Below are 16,200 nucleotides of genomic sequence, written 5' to 3'. Positions count from 1 at the left end.
ATTTAAAAAAATATAAGGCGATTTTAATGGATGAAACATTTTTGTTAGTGCATGAAATAAATATCGAAATATAGCTCTTACTAAAATTGTATCATCCACCGTCACCATTTTAAACATTAAATCAATAATAAAGGCTTTTAAAATATATTGTTTTCACGGGAAGTAATTACAGACATAGTAAGTATAGACACTTAATTTAATAAATGTATTTATTTATAATTGAATTTAAAACGTAAGAATGGGCTCTGCAATGAGAACGTCGTCTCCATCCACAATGGAAATCTTTTCTTCCTCAGGTTCAGGTACCTTCTCAGCTGTCTCCTCTTCGATCCAGGCTACGTACTTAGACGTAGAAAGGAAGGCTAAAAGAGAAAACATGATACATACTTATATTCAAATTATTATTGCTACTTGTGACAATCTTGATTTTAGAAATAGATATGAAAACAAAGAAACGTTTTTAATTACAATAAATATTTAAACGAACACTAAGCTACAAACTATTCTTTTTTATATTTGTTAGTCTCTTGGTGTTTTTAGACAACCTTTTCTTAAAAAAATAAAAGGATTCATTTCAAAATACTCATACATTTATAATTATGTAATACGCGTATTTACTTTTATATTTTATATATGCACATAAAGTATTATATGCTACTCGTCTTATATAGTAATATAAGACAAGTTTATCAAGACACGCGTCTACGGTATATGTGAAAAACAAAATTTTTTTAGAAATTTTCCATTTACGAAACACATATATGTATGTACAAGGTAGTACAAGGAAGGTGTATCTTCTTATAAGTGTCCTTTTTATTGGTTAAGATAAGCTAAAGACATACAAACCTCCTGCTGAGGTTTCATCAGCGATGCGTACAAGAATAGCATGTACTTTGCCGTCTGATATTAAAGCCCCTCCCAAGTCGTACTGCAAGAATATTAATCATTTCATAAATTAAAATTACTCTTTCATATTTCATGTTAAAATTGAAAGGAAATGACCAGATTTCTATTTCACATGTATACAAAAGAGCAGACATAATTAGTTACATAAACTGGGATACATATTCCCAATAAGTACCTAAATTTCTTTAATAAAGACCTATTTTTTACCATTCTGATGGAATAGATAAATAATGACGGAATAGTTACGTAGACTCATATTTCATAGATTTGTTTGAAACGAATTGTTTCTCATCTAGAAATAAATTAATATTTATGTAGCCCAATTGTAGCACACGTCAGAGACAAATGAAAATTTTTGGAACAAACCAATATTAGAATAAAGAAATATATATATATATTATGTCATATTATCTTTCCGCTTTTTTATCATACATTTCTCGTTTCAACATTTTTGATATTCATTTATTATGGGTACTTTTAATAACTATTAAATATTCAGTTAACAATAACAAACCCTGGTAGCATTGGCAGAGCTCTGTGCCACTAGTAGACCGTCAATTTCGGTAACTGTATCAACCACGCAGTAAAGATCTTCACCGGCCTCTGCAATATGGTAATAAAAATGAGCAATGTATAAAAGAAATAATTAGTTAAAATGCCTACTAGTGCATGAACATTCAAGACGATTAGGTCGCAAATGGTGGCTTGGATTCCAGACTGATTGTATGTGTATCTTGATGAACGATTGCTGAATAACACATTAATATTGAAATTGTAGCTCAGTGTATTCCAAACAAATAATAATCCAGTGTAATAACAAAAATAACTATTAACAGTAATAATAATTGTCTATATTGGTATTGTCCTTAGTTTTCTTCCATTCCTTTGATCATGAAATATCTATTTCTTTTAAGTATGCCTGATTATCGTAAAGAAATAAATATAACATTGTTTAAATTGTATAACAATTTTCGGCCTGTATGTTCAAAAATATCATATCTTTAACCTAAATTTAATATCAAATTAACTATTGAAATACAATACAACAACATATTAAACCGTTTTAATAAGATATTTCTGAATCTGTATTGTGAACTACACATAAAACGACATGTTAGGATTTAGGAAGAGTTGGAGAACTTACAATGGATTGCGATCGAGGCACATGGAAAATCTACAAGACTTCAGGGTATTACACTTGTAAGCAATTTTAGAACAGCCTACTCCTACTTACCTCCTTCTTCTGTCTCGCCGTAGCCGCAAACCAGGCCAGTTCCAGGTACTTCAGCATCAGGGGCTGCCAAATCAATAGGCTGGATCTTGTCTGAAACCATCATTTTATCTATATAAGTTCCTGCTGACGTGTGTTGTGTATTTAGAAAACGGGTGTAAACAAACCAAACATGTTTAATTTTAATAACATGACCTGACTATACATAGAATTGAAAACTGAAATTAGAAAACATTACTCAACCGAAGAGTCTACACCAGCTTAATTGTACTTATCACAAATGTTTAAAGCACACAGTTTCAAAATATAAATGAAATTGTGTAAAAATTTTAAACTGAAGAACTGTAAAATGAAAATTGGTTTGAAGAGTACACCAAGTACTGGAGTAAAGTTGTGCGAAGTTTTGAGAGGTCTGTAATTAAAAGAGCTTCTCTTGGGCTCGTTTTAATTGCCGCGCGATAATTGCTCTCAGGATAAAATAGGGCCTAGTGGTCGAGTTACCATTTCTTACTAATGTACGATTGTTCGAGGGCATTTTCATATATCTTAAAACGTATATTTGGCATGCCTTACGTATTGTAGTGACATCTACAATCTTCGATTACAAACACTGCAATGATGTTATAAGCTAAATGGCTCTTGACTAATATTATTCTGACCGATAAGTATATTCAACTACTCAAATTCAGCAATAAGGCCTCTATGCCAGCCAAGAGCTCATAGATAGAAACGCGTAACATCCTTCTTTCACAATGTATTTAGTATACGGAATTACGGAATAACGGATCACAGAAAGAATCAACCATTTTATATTCAAAACGTGTTTTTTTAGTCGTGCAAGCAGTGACAGATTCTGTACTAATAATGTCTAAGGCTAATAATAATATAATATAGTCATTATACTGGTTGTATATATTTGTTATAAATATTTGTATATTGCTGAAGAAATGAACTTTAAGTTGTATCGCCATATGTTTAATGAATATGATTTACTAGCGTGTCATAAGAAGTTTGATGAAGTGAAAATATTGATAATTGTAACAAGAAGACTAAATCATTTTAATCCATTAAATATGAATATGAAGGACACGATAAAAAGCATGTGATCAATATCTCACAAATTGAACTTCAAATTATAAATCGAGATTAATTAAGAGAATTCGCAAAGTTGTGTATCGTAACGGAATATGAAGAGGCCTCCAGTAATTGGGTACACCACGAAGTAATTTAATATCCTGTTTCGGGAAACATCATAATTTTGTTATACACTTTTCAATAAATCATATTTAAGAAGTTTTGGTAAGAAAATGTTGGTATTCATTTCAAATTGCCTTTTCATATTATAAACCAATTGGTAATTATTATTAATAAAATATTATATTGTATGAGAAAGGATAAAATTATATAAGAGGGGGAAAGTTAACCATAGTATCGTTATAAAACTATTTCTAAATAAACAGCCTAAAATAATTAGGACAAGAGTTGGGACAAGAGCCATAATTCAAATGGGTTTTATTAATAATTTTTATTTATATGTGATCTTTCTTCGCTACATTCCACCCAATCGGCAAAAAGTATTCCGTTTTAGATTAATATAGATTATCCAACAAATAATCACACATATCTATATTACAAAAAAAAATTTTTTTTCAAGAAAACAAAATGTTACTTATCCCAAAAATTGTAAGTAAAAAACGCGTAAAATTGTGAATTTTATTATGTATTTCCACAAAATAACTAATATATCTATAAAAATCGCCATAATTTATTATAAAGATTGTCTTAACTTACCTGTGAATTCAATATCCCTATCAATGTCAATGAGACCGATGTCATTGGCTCCAGTTTTGTGATCGTAGTCAGGATGGATTTTAACCTTTGAGGTTTCTGTCACGAAACCTGGTCTGTAGACATTTGAGGCGTCGTAGCGGACCCATATAAAACTTGAGCTGAGAAAAATAATATTTAACTAAGAGTTATAATAAATTTCTCGAACTGTATCAAATATCTTACATGAACTTGAATGTTTAATAATTCAAAAAACTAGTTAATAGTAACAGTTTAAGAAAAACACTTTTTTAACGGATTGAAGTTATGTATTATTGTAAACTTATAATTATTTAAAGTTAGTTAGTCGATACCAACTCCAGGGAAATAAATACAGATAATACAACATTTTCTATAGTTGTGATACTTTTTTGACATTTAACACCTTTTGTCTTCAGTTACCGTGACCACGCACGCTGTAAAGCACGCGAAACGTCGGTTAAATTTAATATTATGTTTAAATTATTATAAGTTTACATTAATACATAACTTCAATCAAAAAAGTGTTTTTTTTAAATGTGTAAAAGTTATGTGAATAAAATACAATAATGTGTTTGTAAATATTTAGTTATGGTGTAGTTACTTACTTCGTTGGAACGCCATCACTGTTCAATCTGTAACAATAAATATGTTAAAATTACTAAAAATATTAATAACAATAAATATAAACATCTCCAACGAGACTTTTCAAGCAGTTTAGAGATACTAACGTTTGTTAGATGAAAAAATAAGGCATTTCAAATGACATAATAGCACATATTGCGACGCAAGATTTACTTTGGACGATTCAATGTTAATTAATGAGATGATCTTATTGGAATGGATTTCATGAAAATTCATGATATCGTTAATTTTTTTTTATATAATAGGGAAATAGAAACGAGTTTGCGGGATGATCAAAAAGGGCAGTCATCGCAGCCCATAGACACCCATTTTTAGGGGGTGCGTTGCCGGCCTTTGAGGAAGAAGTACACTCGAATTTTGAATAGTTGGAGATATCTAAGGGAAGACCGCCCCCGGGAATCGATTCCACAGTCCGCTAGTTTGCAAAAGAGAATGCCTTATGAAACGGACTGTGAAAGATTTCCAGCCATCTAGGTGATGTTGGTGAAATTTAGAATTCATAAGGCTCTCAAGGTGCTGAAACGAGGCAGGAGGGATAATACAGCAAAGTTGAACTCCATTATAAGTATTCCATAGGAAATCCATTAGATGCTCCGTCTCCAAATAAATACACTTTTGATTAAGACTTTTATTTCAATACTCACTCAGTCAAGCAGGAAGCAGCAGTAATAATCCATCTTTTGTTGTAAATAGTTCCAACACAAGAGTCCAGACGTCCTTGGAACGACACGCGTGAGATACGAAGGTGAACAAACCAGGGTACGTCAAAACTGGTTTCTTCATCCTTGGGCACTAAAAGTTACTTTAGTTAGCAGTTGCGTCTAATAATTTCAGCCTATTAAACTTATATTTCTCAAAAACTGTAGTTTCTAGCAGATGTAATGAACTGAAAAGATTTATTTTGAAAAAACAAGCTGACAACAACAATACATGATGTATAACAACAATACATGATAAAAATATAAATCTGTATTTTAATCATGTATTTTTAACTATTGATCAGTATTGTTTGTAGCGAACTAATATTTTTGCTGTCAAATTTGTTGTAATCGATGTTATGTTTATCTGTCAGATAACGAACAATATACGTTCTTGGCGTATTTTGTGCTACTTAGTAAATGATATTTTTTCAGAAATATAAACACTTACATGCGACACGGCCCTGTAACAAAAAATAATGTCTATTAAACTATAAGCTAATCTTGTGATAGTGATATTTTCTAAGGTTGGCCATTATAACGGTTACTTTAATTTTAAATCTTGCACTTCTGAACAATGACTTGGTTCTGTTACCAAACCATTGCCGAAGATTCTTCAACGAAAACGTGCATTTGCGGCCAGGTATCCCCCTAACCTGCCACTTCACCTTGAACGATTAGTGGAAAGCGCACTTCTTTTTTAGTATAACGTAAGAAAATTTAAACACAACAATATCATTTAACGTACCCTACCCTATCTATATGTATATGAAGCAATCCTTTTTAGAGTAATTTTTATGTTAAAACTCTTAACAATGCACACTAGCTGTAAAGGCATCGTTTTGTTTTAGTAATTAGCTTACCCAAAACAGGAGCTAATTATGCAGTAATTAAGGCATTAGGACAAGATTATATGGGACGGGGATTAAGACATGATAAATGAGCACGAATTCAGATAAGATTAAATAAATTACATTTTCAATCGTGAGTATTCGTAAGGAGGTATTAGCTATTAATAAAAGTTAACAATTAAGTAATCCACCTTAAGTCTAATTATTATTATGATATTTTGTTTTACCATATCAAGTAAAGCATACTAATATAATAGTTGTATAACCATACAATTTCCTGGTAAACCAAAAACTTGACGATTTAAAATAGTGGCAGAGAATTTTTGCAGGTTTTTCTCGCTTTTCGCTCTTGATTTATGAATAGCTAATGTAAATTTAGTCCTTTTTTTAATTCCCAAAATTTGATTTGAATAGTATTTAGTTAAATTTTGCTCAATTAAATCCAGATACGTCAGTTAATTTCTGAACCAAACTCAGAAGTAACTAAGTAGCATTCCGAACTAGGATGTTATACATATTTATTAATTTTGCTAGCAAGATATTTTTAGCAAACGGGCAACAGGAACACACAGAATAATTTAACAAAAATCTCACCTGTACCGCGGCTAAGACGCAAAATAAAATAACTGTAAAGACCTTCATTTTGCACGACCCAATAATTAGTAATTGAAAATGTATCTAATTTAATATTAATTGTCCATCGATTATTGATACGATATCTTGCTAGTTAGAAGATAATATTATACTTAGCTTTTAATTATCTAACTAATCCGATGATTTAAATTTTTTTTCTGATATTTACTTATTACATTATTTGATATTCTATATTTATATTTTCTTGCTATACTACTTCTATATTACTATATTAATATGATTAAAAAGCGACCAATTATTTTAAATAATAATTGATGTTTATGTTCACTTACATCAGCGATTAAAAAAAATATTGAAATACTTCTAGAAAAAAAAATTTTTTTTAAAGAACTTGCTATATTTTGTTTTATGTATATATGGGCACAAATTAATATTTAAGATTGATATTTAAATAACTATTTGTGATCACTGAGAACATCAATACTCAAAAATTATTAGACTGCTCAGAAATTGGGTGTTTAATTTACTGCTTAACTATTCATATAACTTGAGAAACTTTCAAAGTAAAAATAAAATTTCGTCCATATCTGTACTAAAAATCGTGTGATAAATAAACCAATATTACGTTTCTGTTTTTATTAAAATAATTAATGGACACGGAGGCGGACAAACACGATAATTTTGACGTATCATACTGACATATACTTATAGAAAGAAAAATAAAAAATCATTATTAATAATTGAAGGCTTTAATATTGATAAATTAAGATAATTTTTAACACTCTTTATCAACATTATACTAAGAAACAACGTAAACTCTACAGTGGTATAAACATTCTGCTCTTTTATTTATTATTTATTTACACAACGTTTCAAAAAATACTGTATAATTACGAGAATTAAATGAAATGGCTTATCGCTTGCAAGCGATCTCATTCAGGTAATGTGACGAGGGAAAATAAGTTAAATTAAATAAGGTGAGCCCAAAAAGTAAAAGAGATAAGTAATAGAACAATACAAGGAATTAATACATAATTATGTAGTCAATGAAAAGGACTATAAAAATAGGACACAAGAATCACTAGTAGCAGTAGTATATAAGTTAGGGATATGAGTTTTAGTCACTCTTCGAGCGCGTATTCTCTAGTATATTAAGTTTTCATTTATGTTTTACTAAAATATATTATTAGCCTGTTTCTGAGTTAATTATAATCATTCAGCTACAAGCACGTCATTATCATCGACCTCCAACGTCTCCTCACTGTCAGGTTCCTTCTCGATTGTCATATCCTCTATCCAAGACACAAACTTGGAAGTGGGTAGGAAAGCTAAAATATTACTACATTTAATTGTGTGCATCTTCTAACCTTAGTCGAGTCCTATCAAAGTTTTAAGGGTTATGTACGAGCAACACAGTCTTGTAAGATACTCTGTTTAAATATTTTATATAAAATCAATTTTCATATGTTGAAACGGTACCTTTTTATACATCACAACTTCACACAGAAAATAGACTTAATAAACCGTACACCTAACTAAAGATTTTCTGGTGCGTTTAAAGTGATACGTCAAAATTAATATTATGTAAAAATTACGCATTATATTATTTATATGAATTATAATATATTAATTAGGTTTTAATAATATTTAAAAAAAATAGGCAGAAAAGCATTGTTTTAAAAACAATACTGCTTTAAATTCGTAAAAAATTAAATAGTGAGTAGATAATGGGATTACTATTCAGATACACACCTCCTGCTGAGTTGTCATCGGCAGCTCGTACAAGTATACCATGCACCTTCCCATCTGATACTAAAGCGGCCCCAATATCATACTGGAATGTATATTAAAAATATTATACAACCCACACAAGTCTGTGAAACTGGAAGCGAGTTGCAATATTCGCAGAAACTGTACGATACGAACTACTATAAATACTGTTAGATAAAAACTCTTTTTTCAATTTTTAAATATTTTTAATTTGGAATACGTATATTATTCTAAAAACTTTTTTCGATTTTGCGCCATTTCACAAATTTTTGTGTGTTCATTAAAATTTACAATATGGAATGGCGTGAAAAACATCGTGCTGTTAGAATTATAAAGGTTATTAAAGGCAGAATTCGCCAAAACCCCATTAGGAGGCAAAAATCTTATCGCGAGAAATGCATTTTCACAGAATAAAGGCCTGTATTTAAGCCCAAGGTGGCCATTTCTAATATAATATTTTTCATTTCTTGCTAAGACATTCATAAATATGTATGTAGGTATACATTTTAATAATATTACATTACTTCATTTATAAAATGCAATTTCATATGTAACAGAACTTATGGCTGGACTAGGTATATAGATATCAACTTCTTCTTATCCAGTACACTCTTGGCAGAGTGATCGAGATCGCTATGTAGTAAATAAACTACACCTCTATTTTGAGCAAAAATAAGGGACTCAAAGGAAAAAAATAAGCAAACCTTGGAAGCATTTACACTGCTCTGTGCAATAAGGAGACCGTCAGCCTCAGTAATTGTAACGTCCACGCAGAAAAGATCTTCACCAAATTCTAAAAGGATTACAATAACAATCAAAAAATTTAAATGTACAAAAAATTGCATAATGTGTAAATACCTTAAATATATGGAGAAGGAATCTTAGAAGGAAAAAGCTGACATATAATTAAATTACTTACTCCCATCTTTTTCGCCATAACCACAAGCCCGGCCAGATGAAGGAGGTTCATCGTCACTTTTTGCCAATGCAATGGGTTGGATCTTGTCTGACAAAAAAAACAAAAATACAACTTCTTAAGTATTAAAAAATGTTATGTGTAAGAATGCAGCAGTGGCGAAGAGTCCATACAAGCCGATTCCCACCGGGTTACCTTTCAAAAATCAGTTCCATATTCATACAAAAGTATTTACATTCTATTTCATTAACAAAGTATTATTAATTAAATGCCTGCGCGATTTACAATAGCAATAGTAATTCTTAGCAATACCCTAAGTATCACATTTCATTTTATAGTCGTAAATTAATCAGCGCGTCAATTTTTCGTACCTAAATTACATTAAAGGTAACTCGACGAATTACAGCTTATCTCGGCCAACGTTTTACTATGAGGCGAAAAGAGACAGAGCGTGTCAAACCATCTCTTTCTAATGCTCGCTAACTGTACGTAAAATTTAAAGAAAGATAAGGCTGATCGCGACCGGCTTGCAGTTCTCTCCTCTCCTCTATTAGAAAGAGACAAAGAAATTATTGTTATTGAACCACGGCACGGGAGAAAGAAAACACGACAAAATTAAAAAGAATTAGCGTTATAATGAAATCCTTCGCAAGTCATATTCTTTTTATTTTGGCATATTTTCGCGTTCCATTTCGTTTGGTTGAAAATAGATTATTTTTAGTATGTGACATGTGTTCCTATACCACTGGTGCGTGATAATTTCGTTTGTTATATTTTAATATTTGTGTTATTTAAACTGTGACTGATTCTGTAAGGTAATTTAATCGCAGATTTGGTTAAATACTGTGGATTTTGTTTGTTATTATGGCTTTAATTCATATAGAGTGCTGTTCAACATTTTTTTGGACCGGCTTCCCTTTGCCAAAATTTCACCCTTCGCCACTGGAATGCAGTAGTAGGTAGTAGACCGTAAAATCTAAGTAAGTAAGAAATGGCCTTGAATATAACCTAAACTGAAAAAGAATGTCGCAGGAAAATATACAACCTAAAGGGGGGACTAGTCTTACAACTGACTGGCGGGCCCCAAGGCCCCAGTGGCTAACGTCGAGAAGTTGTATGTATGTCGCAGCCAACTAGCTTAATTAGCCGTTCAATTAACAGCCTAGCCGTTTAACTTACGGCCTGAAAAATGTTCAGCCCGTAGATTAAACACCCAGGCAAATGACTTGGATCGATGACGTTTCATTACTTGCCTAGCCTGTTAAATGTTAATTTAAATTTACTTCCACTTTAAGCCACTCTCAATCTCGAAACTCTTCAAACGGTCAATATGGCGTCGGCAAACCACAACTATGATGGTGTTTACCAAAGTTACATGAAAAACAATAAGTACAATGGAAGAATGTGATTACATCCTTGTTAAATCTGCCAAATAATGACTCTGTAGTACAAATGGCAAAAAATAACCATCCAGTATATTAAATGTTGTAACAAACGCTAAGGCTGAATATCTTTGAGGCCGTTAGTTAAACGGCTAAACTGTTAATTGAACGGCTAATTAATCTAGTTGGCTGCGACATATATACTGAGCGCTATAACTAACTTCGTTAGCGCGTTACACTGTATGACGATATCGCAGTGATTGTATTCCTTTGAATTTTGGTGTCGCTACAAATTAATGATTCTAGCGTGGACTTACCCGTGAATTCAATACGCGTATTGAGGTCAAGAAGTCCAAGGTTATTGTCCAAAGTTATGGGATCAAACTCAGGGTGGGTTATAACGTCTGTAGATTCAATCACAAAGCCAGGTGTATAGACATGCTTGGTATCGAAGCGACTCCAGATGTAGCGAGACCTGTATGGATGATAAATATTGTCTAATATTAATGTTTAATAAAACCTGAATCAATATAATTGCACTTACAAATTTCCTTAAAACACATTGTTAACGCAATTTGGCAGAAACAAAAGAAAGAGTGCATTATAAAATTCACTTCCTTTTGAATAAGGGGTAAGTTTTTAATTAATTATTTATTTTTAATTAAGTATTAGGTACAAACATAGTATGTAGAATCGAGAATTAAAATACAGTGTTTTCTGGTACGTTGAAGCAAAATGTCTAATTAATTGTAGACACTATTTACTTATTTTCCTAGAAATAATGTGGTAAGAATAAAATAATTATTTTTTTAACTTAAACTATAAATGATACAGGATTGTACAAAATGCGTAAATGTTATTAAGTATAAATAATTAATAAATAACAGTTATAAAACAACATGGATATATACTTACGTTATATTATAACCCTCAATGTCCCTGAAACATTAAATTTTGGTTATTGGAATCAAGAACGATATCTACATATGTATATTACATTTCAGGTGCTCGCAATAAAGCTCATTTATTAAAATTAGCGTCTATTTATATAATTAAAGATTTATAGTAATCCTATCTGCCAACTGTATCATCCCATACCACTTTCGATAGTGTGAAACATGAAAACGATCAAATTGAAAACGAACGCTTCAGCGTCAAAGTATTGTGTTAGGGATTCAATTACTGCAGTATCTGCGTTTCTTCGTGTTTATTGTACAAAGGTACTTCTTTCGTGGATTATTTTGTGAAGAATAAACGTGTGCTCATTGTTTCATTGCCTCCGCAGACACTTGTCGGCGTCCGCGTTCTTGCCGATAATACTCAACGCTACCTACAATTTAAGTGATGCAACGGGTAAGTGGACAAAAGTAATATAACTATATAGGCAGGTGTCACAAACATACAAATAATTTTGTACGCGGACTACCGGATTGTGTGTAACCCGGTCCTAGCACGGTCAATGGTCATTTTATGAAACGATGTAGATGACCCTTAAATCTAACTTTTGCGTTATATTTAAATATATTAGTGCTATAATTTCTGGAAAACTTACTCCATCAAACAGCTAGCTGCAGTAAGAACCCATCTGTCGTTATAGAGAGCTCCAACACAGGTATCTAATTTACCTCTGAGTGACAAGCGAGTGAAACGAAGATGAACCAACCATGGCACACTTATATCATCAGGTGCTGAAAATAAAAAAATTGTTTTAACTTTTGTAGTATCGAATACAAAGACTTTGACTTTACTACAAGAGGTAAAACAAAGTTATTTTCTGGTGCAAAGCAACAAAATCACTAATTGGTATATTTTAATTGTTTGTTTTGTAATTATTTATTGTAGGTCTTATGTAGATTTCACTTGTACACATCTTATTATTAAAGGTTACCTGATAACCCTCCATATTATTTAAAAATTATAATTTGTACTGATCTTTTCAGAGAAGTGTTAAATAAACACATACATATTAAATTGTAGTAAAGTAGCAATACACTCAAATAACATTTTAAAAAACATTTTTAAATTAGATTTCATACAATGCTCATAAACTACCTGATTAAAAAAACATACTATTTACGTGTAAAACAAGATTAATGAAGCATCGCCCCAAACACATACTTTAATAACTTAGATAATAATTAAATTTAAAAAAAAGTTACATGTCTTGGATATACTTACATTCCGCACTTTGGCCCTGCAACAAAAATGTAAGAATATTATAAATATATTTATCCATATTATTGTATATTTACGATGATTTGGATAAAAGCCATGTTATTAAAACGTCCGTGTAATTTAATCTACTTAGGGTCTGTTTCACAATGTCCGGATGAGTTCCAAAGGAGCTATTTAGGTATTACTTATTGGTAGGATAAACAGTATTTTTGCGTTTCACGACTGTCAGATAGCGCTATTCGTCATAAAACGCGAAGTATCTTATTTGGAACTTTTATCTTTCGAATAATTTATGTGTTGCATAGCTATTTGGGAGTTTATCCATAGATTGTGAAACAGGCCCTTATACTAAATTATACAGAACATCATTATAGCAAATCGCTGCTACTTCGGGCTTTGTAGTCTTAGTAAATGTTTTCCATCGCGACTTCTCAGTATGAAAACCTTGTTCTGCACAAAACTCTCCTGCGATCAGTGCTCAGTTATGGTTATTAAACCTCGGGGCTTAGCAAGTAGGACGAGCTTGCTCTCCTAACTTTCTAGCGGAAGATTCTTTGAAAAACGTTGCGAACTGTTACAATGAAGAACCTTATAACATCCTCGACGACGCCAAAATCGTCCAATTCATAAAATTCAACAGGCTTAAGTGCTTGAGACTTGTACACCGAATGGCGGATGACATAACCCCAGGGAGAAAACCTGGTAGACCGAGTCTGTGTTATTGGGATGGAGTTGTCAAGAACCGCGAAACAATAGGTAATCGAAGTTGGAAGCAAGAAGCACGTGAAAGATAGCGATGGCGAAGTAGGTACAGCTATTGATGATGAAATTATATGGAAGATAATAATAAACTCAAAAGTAATTGAGAGTACAAGTATTTTGCTTTATTTCTAATTGCGCTATTTGCTGTCCCTTTTACGTAATGAAATTTTATTTTTGTAGAATATAGTGGCTAATTCTTGGGTTTCATTATATCTCTCAAATAAAATATAATTTTGATAATTATTTCAGTTTTATGTGTATTCCAATTCAGATAGTTGTTTTTGTGAATCCGTTTCTTAGCTAGTCATATCCACTTCTACTGGGTGCCATTTTAAAGACAATATATGTAATTCCATTTGTTTAATATGTGTTTGTTCTATTTTGTAGTCCAAATAAAAAATAGTTAAATCATAAAATTGTATCTTTAATTAAAATCAAATTACCAAAGCACACAAATGAAGCATGCAGATTAGATAAAAATATTAAAAATCCATGCTCAATTTGATTTACGCATTTATGTAAAGATATACAAGAAGATTTTTATTAGATATATTTAAAAAAAACTATGCAATTCATATTGTTTATAGAATAGGGGGCAAAAGGAGTAGGAGGCTATATCTCATGTTTAAGGAATTAAATATGATACTATCTGGTCAATATATTCTTGAAGCCTTGTTGTATATACAAAAAAAAGTATACACGATTTTAAAACTAATAGTAGCCACTATAAATACTTCACCAATATAATACTCGAAAAAAAAAACGTACGGCTTTAAGAAGAGTAGTGACAAAGGTTGTTTTTAGCTGAAAACGGCAACGGCAACAAGTCGACCCATTCAGAGACTCCACTTAGTAGTTATATGTTTGTTTTTAGTTTTTTTAGTTTTGTTGGTATTATGAGATGTAGCCGCTTCTGCCCACCGAGGCCGCCTTGCAAGAACTTTTAAACAAGGGCTGTGACTTACTACTGATCGGCGCCGTAGAAAATGGAATAAAAAGTACCATGCCCTGCACAACGACTTCGGCGACCGAGTCAGCGACAGAACCTGGACCACCTGACGAAAAGCTTATAGACCAAGGTAGGACGCAAGGAAAGACTGAATCCTGTCCCACTCTGCTGATCTAGGGTGCTCTTAATGAGTCCGTCAGTTTGAGCATTCCATTCATCCGCTATCGGTCATCACAGTCTATCGGAGTCTCGGAAAGGTTTCCAGATGGAAGTGGAGCGCGTTGATGTGAAGTTCACAGTGAGCGTGGAAGGCGTTGCCTTCGTTTCTGTCCAAGTTTTTTTATGAGAAAAATGTCCGTCGCTTTAAAATAGAAACATGGCGTTCATTATTTTAAAGCGATGGACTTTTTACTATAGTTTTAGACAAGGCAATTTTACGTATAAGGTCATACGACATGAAGTATCGAAAATTTAAACCGCAATTGTGACAATTAAACGTTTGAAAATATACACTATTACATACCTGTATCGCAACTAAGATATATACTAAAATCCCTAGGCTCTTCATGTTGCTAGATCAATTCCTTACTATTTCAAAAATGACTTTACATTTATATTACCAAAACCTTATCGCATATCTTAAATTGATTTCCACAAATCAGCTGATTAAAGTCTAATAATTTGTCATGGGATTTTCTGTATTTTTTTCTAACACTTATACCGTTTGCTTTTCTAAAAAAAATATGTGTGTGTACCAGAGTACACAGGTAAGAAGTGAAACTTCTTTACGACATATAATTTTTCTACTATTTGCAACTTCACGAAAATGGGGTAGATAAGGCTTAAGCCTTAAGAAAAACAATTTTTTTCAGTCGTATTTATTAATACTTGCTAATTTTAACAGATTTATATACATTCACTAATACTTACAATAAAAAGTGAGGTTAACCTCAAATAAATATTAAAATCATGCTCATACGTGTTGAATTTATAAAACGAAATGTATAATCTCACTTTTCTTGTAAATTCACTTAAATTTGAACAAGTCTTTTTATTTTATCACTTTCAAATTAATATATTGTTATTCTTATTTCAAACCAAACTTCAAAACTAATATATAATTGTTATTATTATCATATATTACATTATATTCTTTACGTCACTATACTAAACTTCGATAAAAAAGCAACATGGCGCGGAACCGAAAAACGTGACGTTTTCTTACAAAATTTCTCCCATACGTCGATAAAGAAGTTTCACTTCAAAAATGTATATTAAAAAATCATTCATACCAAGAAATAATTTCGTCGGAAAATGCTCTTGCGACTCAAAACTAATAATCAGTGGTTACATGGCTAATATTGTCCAAGTACATCTTATGTCAATTTTAAAAGCCTCAGCTAACATCAGAATACTGGGCGTTGACATATCGAATGACGTTCAGTTTCGCGGTCATTTGGAAGGTAAAGCTAAGTTAGCCTCGAAGAAGCTTGGTGTGCAAGGCAAGACGGTACT

General features: G+C 31.7%; 2 protein-coding genes across 2 annotated transcripts; both read right to left on the bottom strand.

Moving 5' to 3' along the window:
* Positions 1-206: 206 nt before the first annotated feature.
* On the bottom strand, positions 207-6,874 carry LOC123689217 (trypsin-like). The gene is made up of 9 exons (XM_045628446.1): positions 6,732-6,874; positions 5,738-5,750; positions 5,233-5,380; positions 4,552-4,578; positions 3,929-4,086; positions 2,141-2,230; positions 1,421-1,509; positions 847-928; positions 207-362 (listed from the first exon to the last, which is right to left on the bottom strand). The coding sequence occupies exons 1-9, from the start codon at positions 6,777-6,779 to the stop codon at positions 226-228; spliced, it is 792 nt and encodes a 263-aa protein (XP_045484402.1). The 5' UTR covers positions 6,780-6,874; the 3' UTR covers positions 207-225.
* A 590-nt stretch (positions 6,875-7,464) lies between these two features.
* Positions 7,465-15,332, bottom strand: LOC111003262 (kallikrein-7). The gene is made up of 9 exons (XM_022273681.2): positions 15,209-15,332; positions 12,978-12,993; positions 12,352-12,487; positions 11,715-11,738; positions 11,117-11,274; positions 9,421-9,507; positions 9,206-9,294; positions 8,484-8,565; positions 7,465-8,059 (listed from the first exon to the last, which is right to left on the bottom strand). Exons 1-9 carry the CDS (start codon positions 15,251-15,253, stop codon positions 7,944-7,946), a joined length of 753 nt encoding a protein of 250 aa, XP_022129373.2. The 5' UTR covers positions 15,254-15,332; the 3' UTR covers positions 7,465-7,943.
* Between the last annotated feature and the right edge of the window lie 868 nt (positions 15,333-16,200).

Source organism: Pieris rapae, chromosome 5, assembly GCF_905147795.1.
Source record: "Pieris rapae chromosome 5, ilPieRapa1.1, whole genome shotgun sequence".
Taxonomy (NCBI): Eukaryota; Metazoa; Arthropoda; class Insecta; order Lepidoptera; family Pieridae; genus Pieris; species Pieris rapae.
Note: the sequence above shows the minus strand (reverse complement) of the source record. Positions and strands in the feature narration are given on the sequence as shown.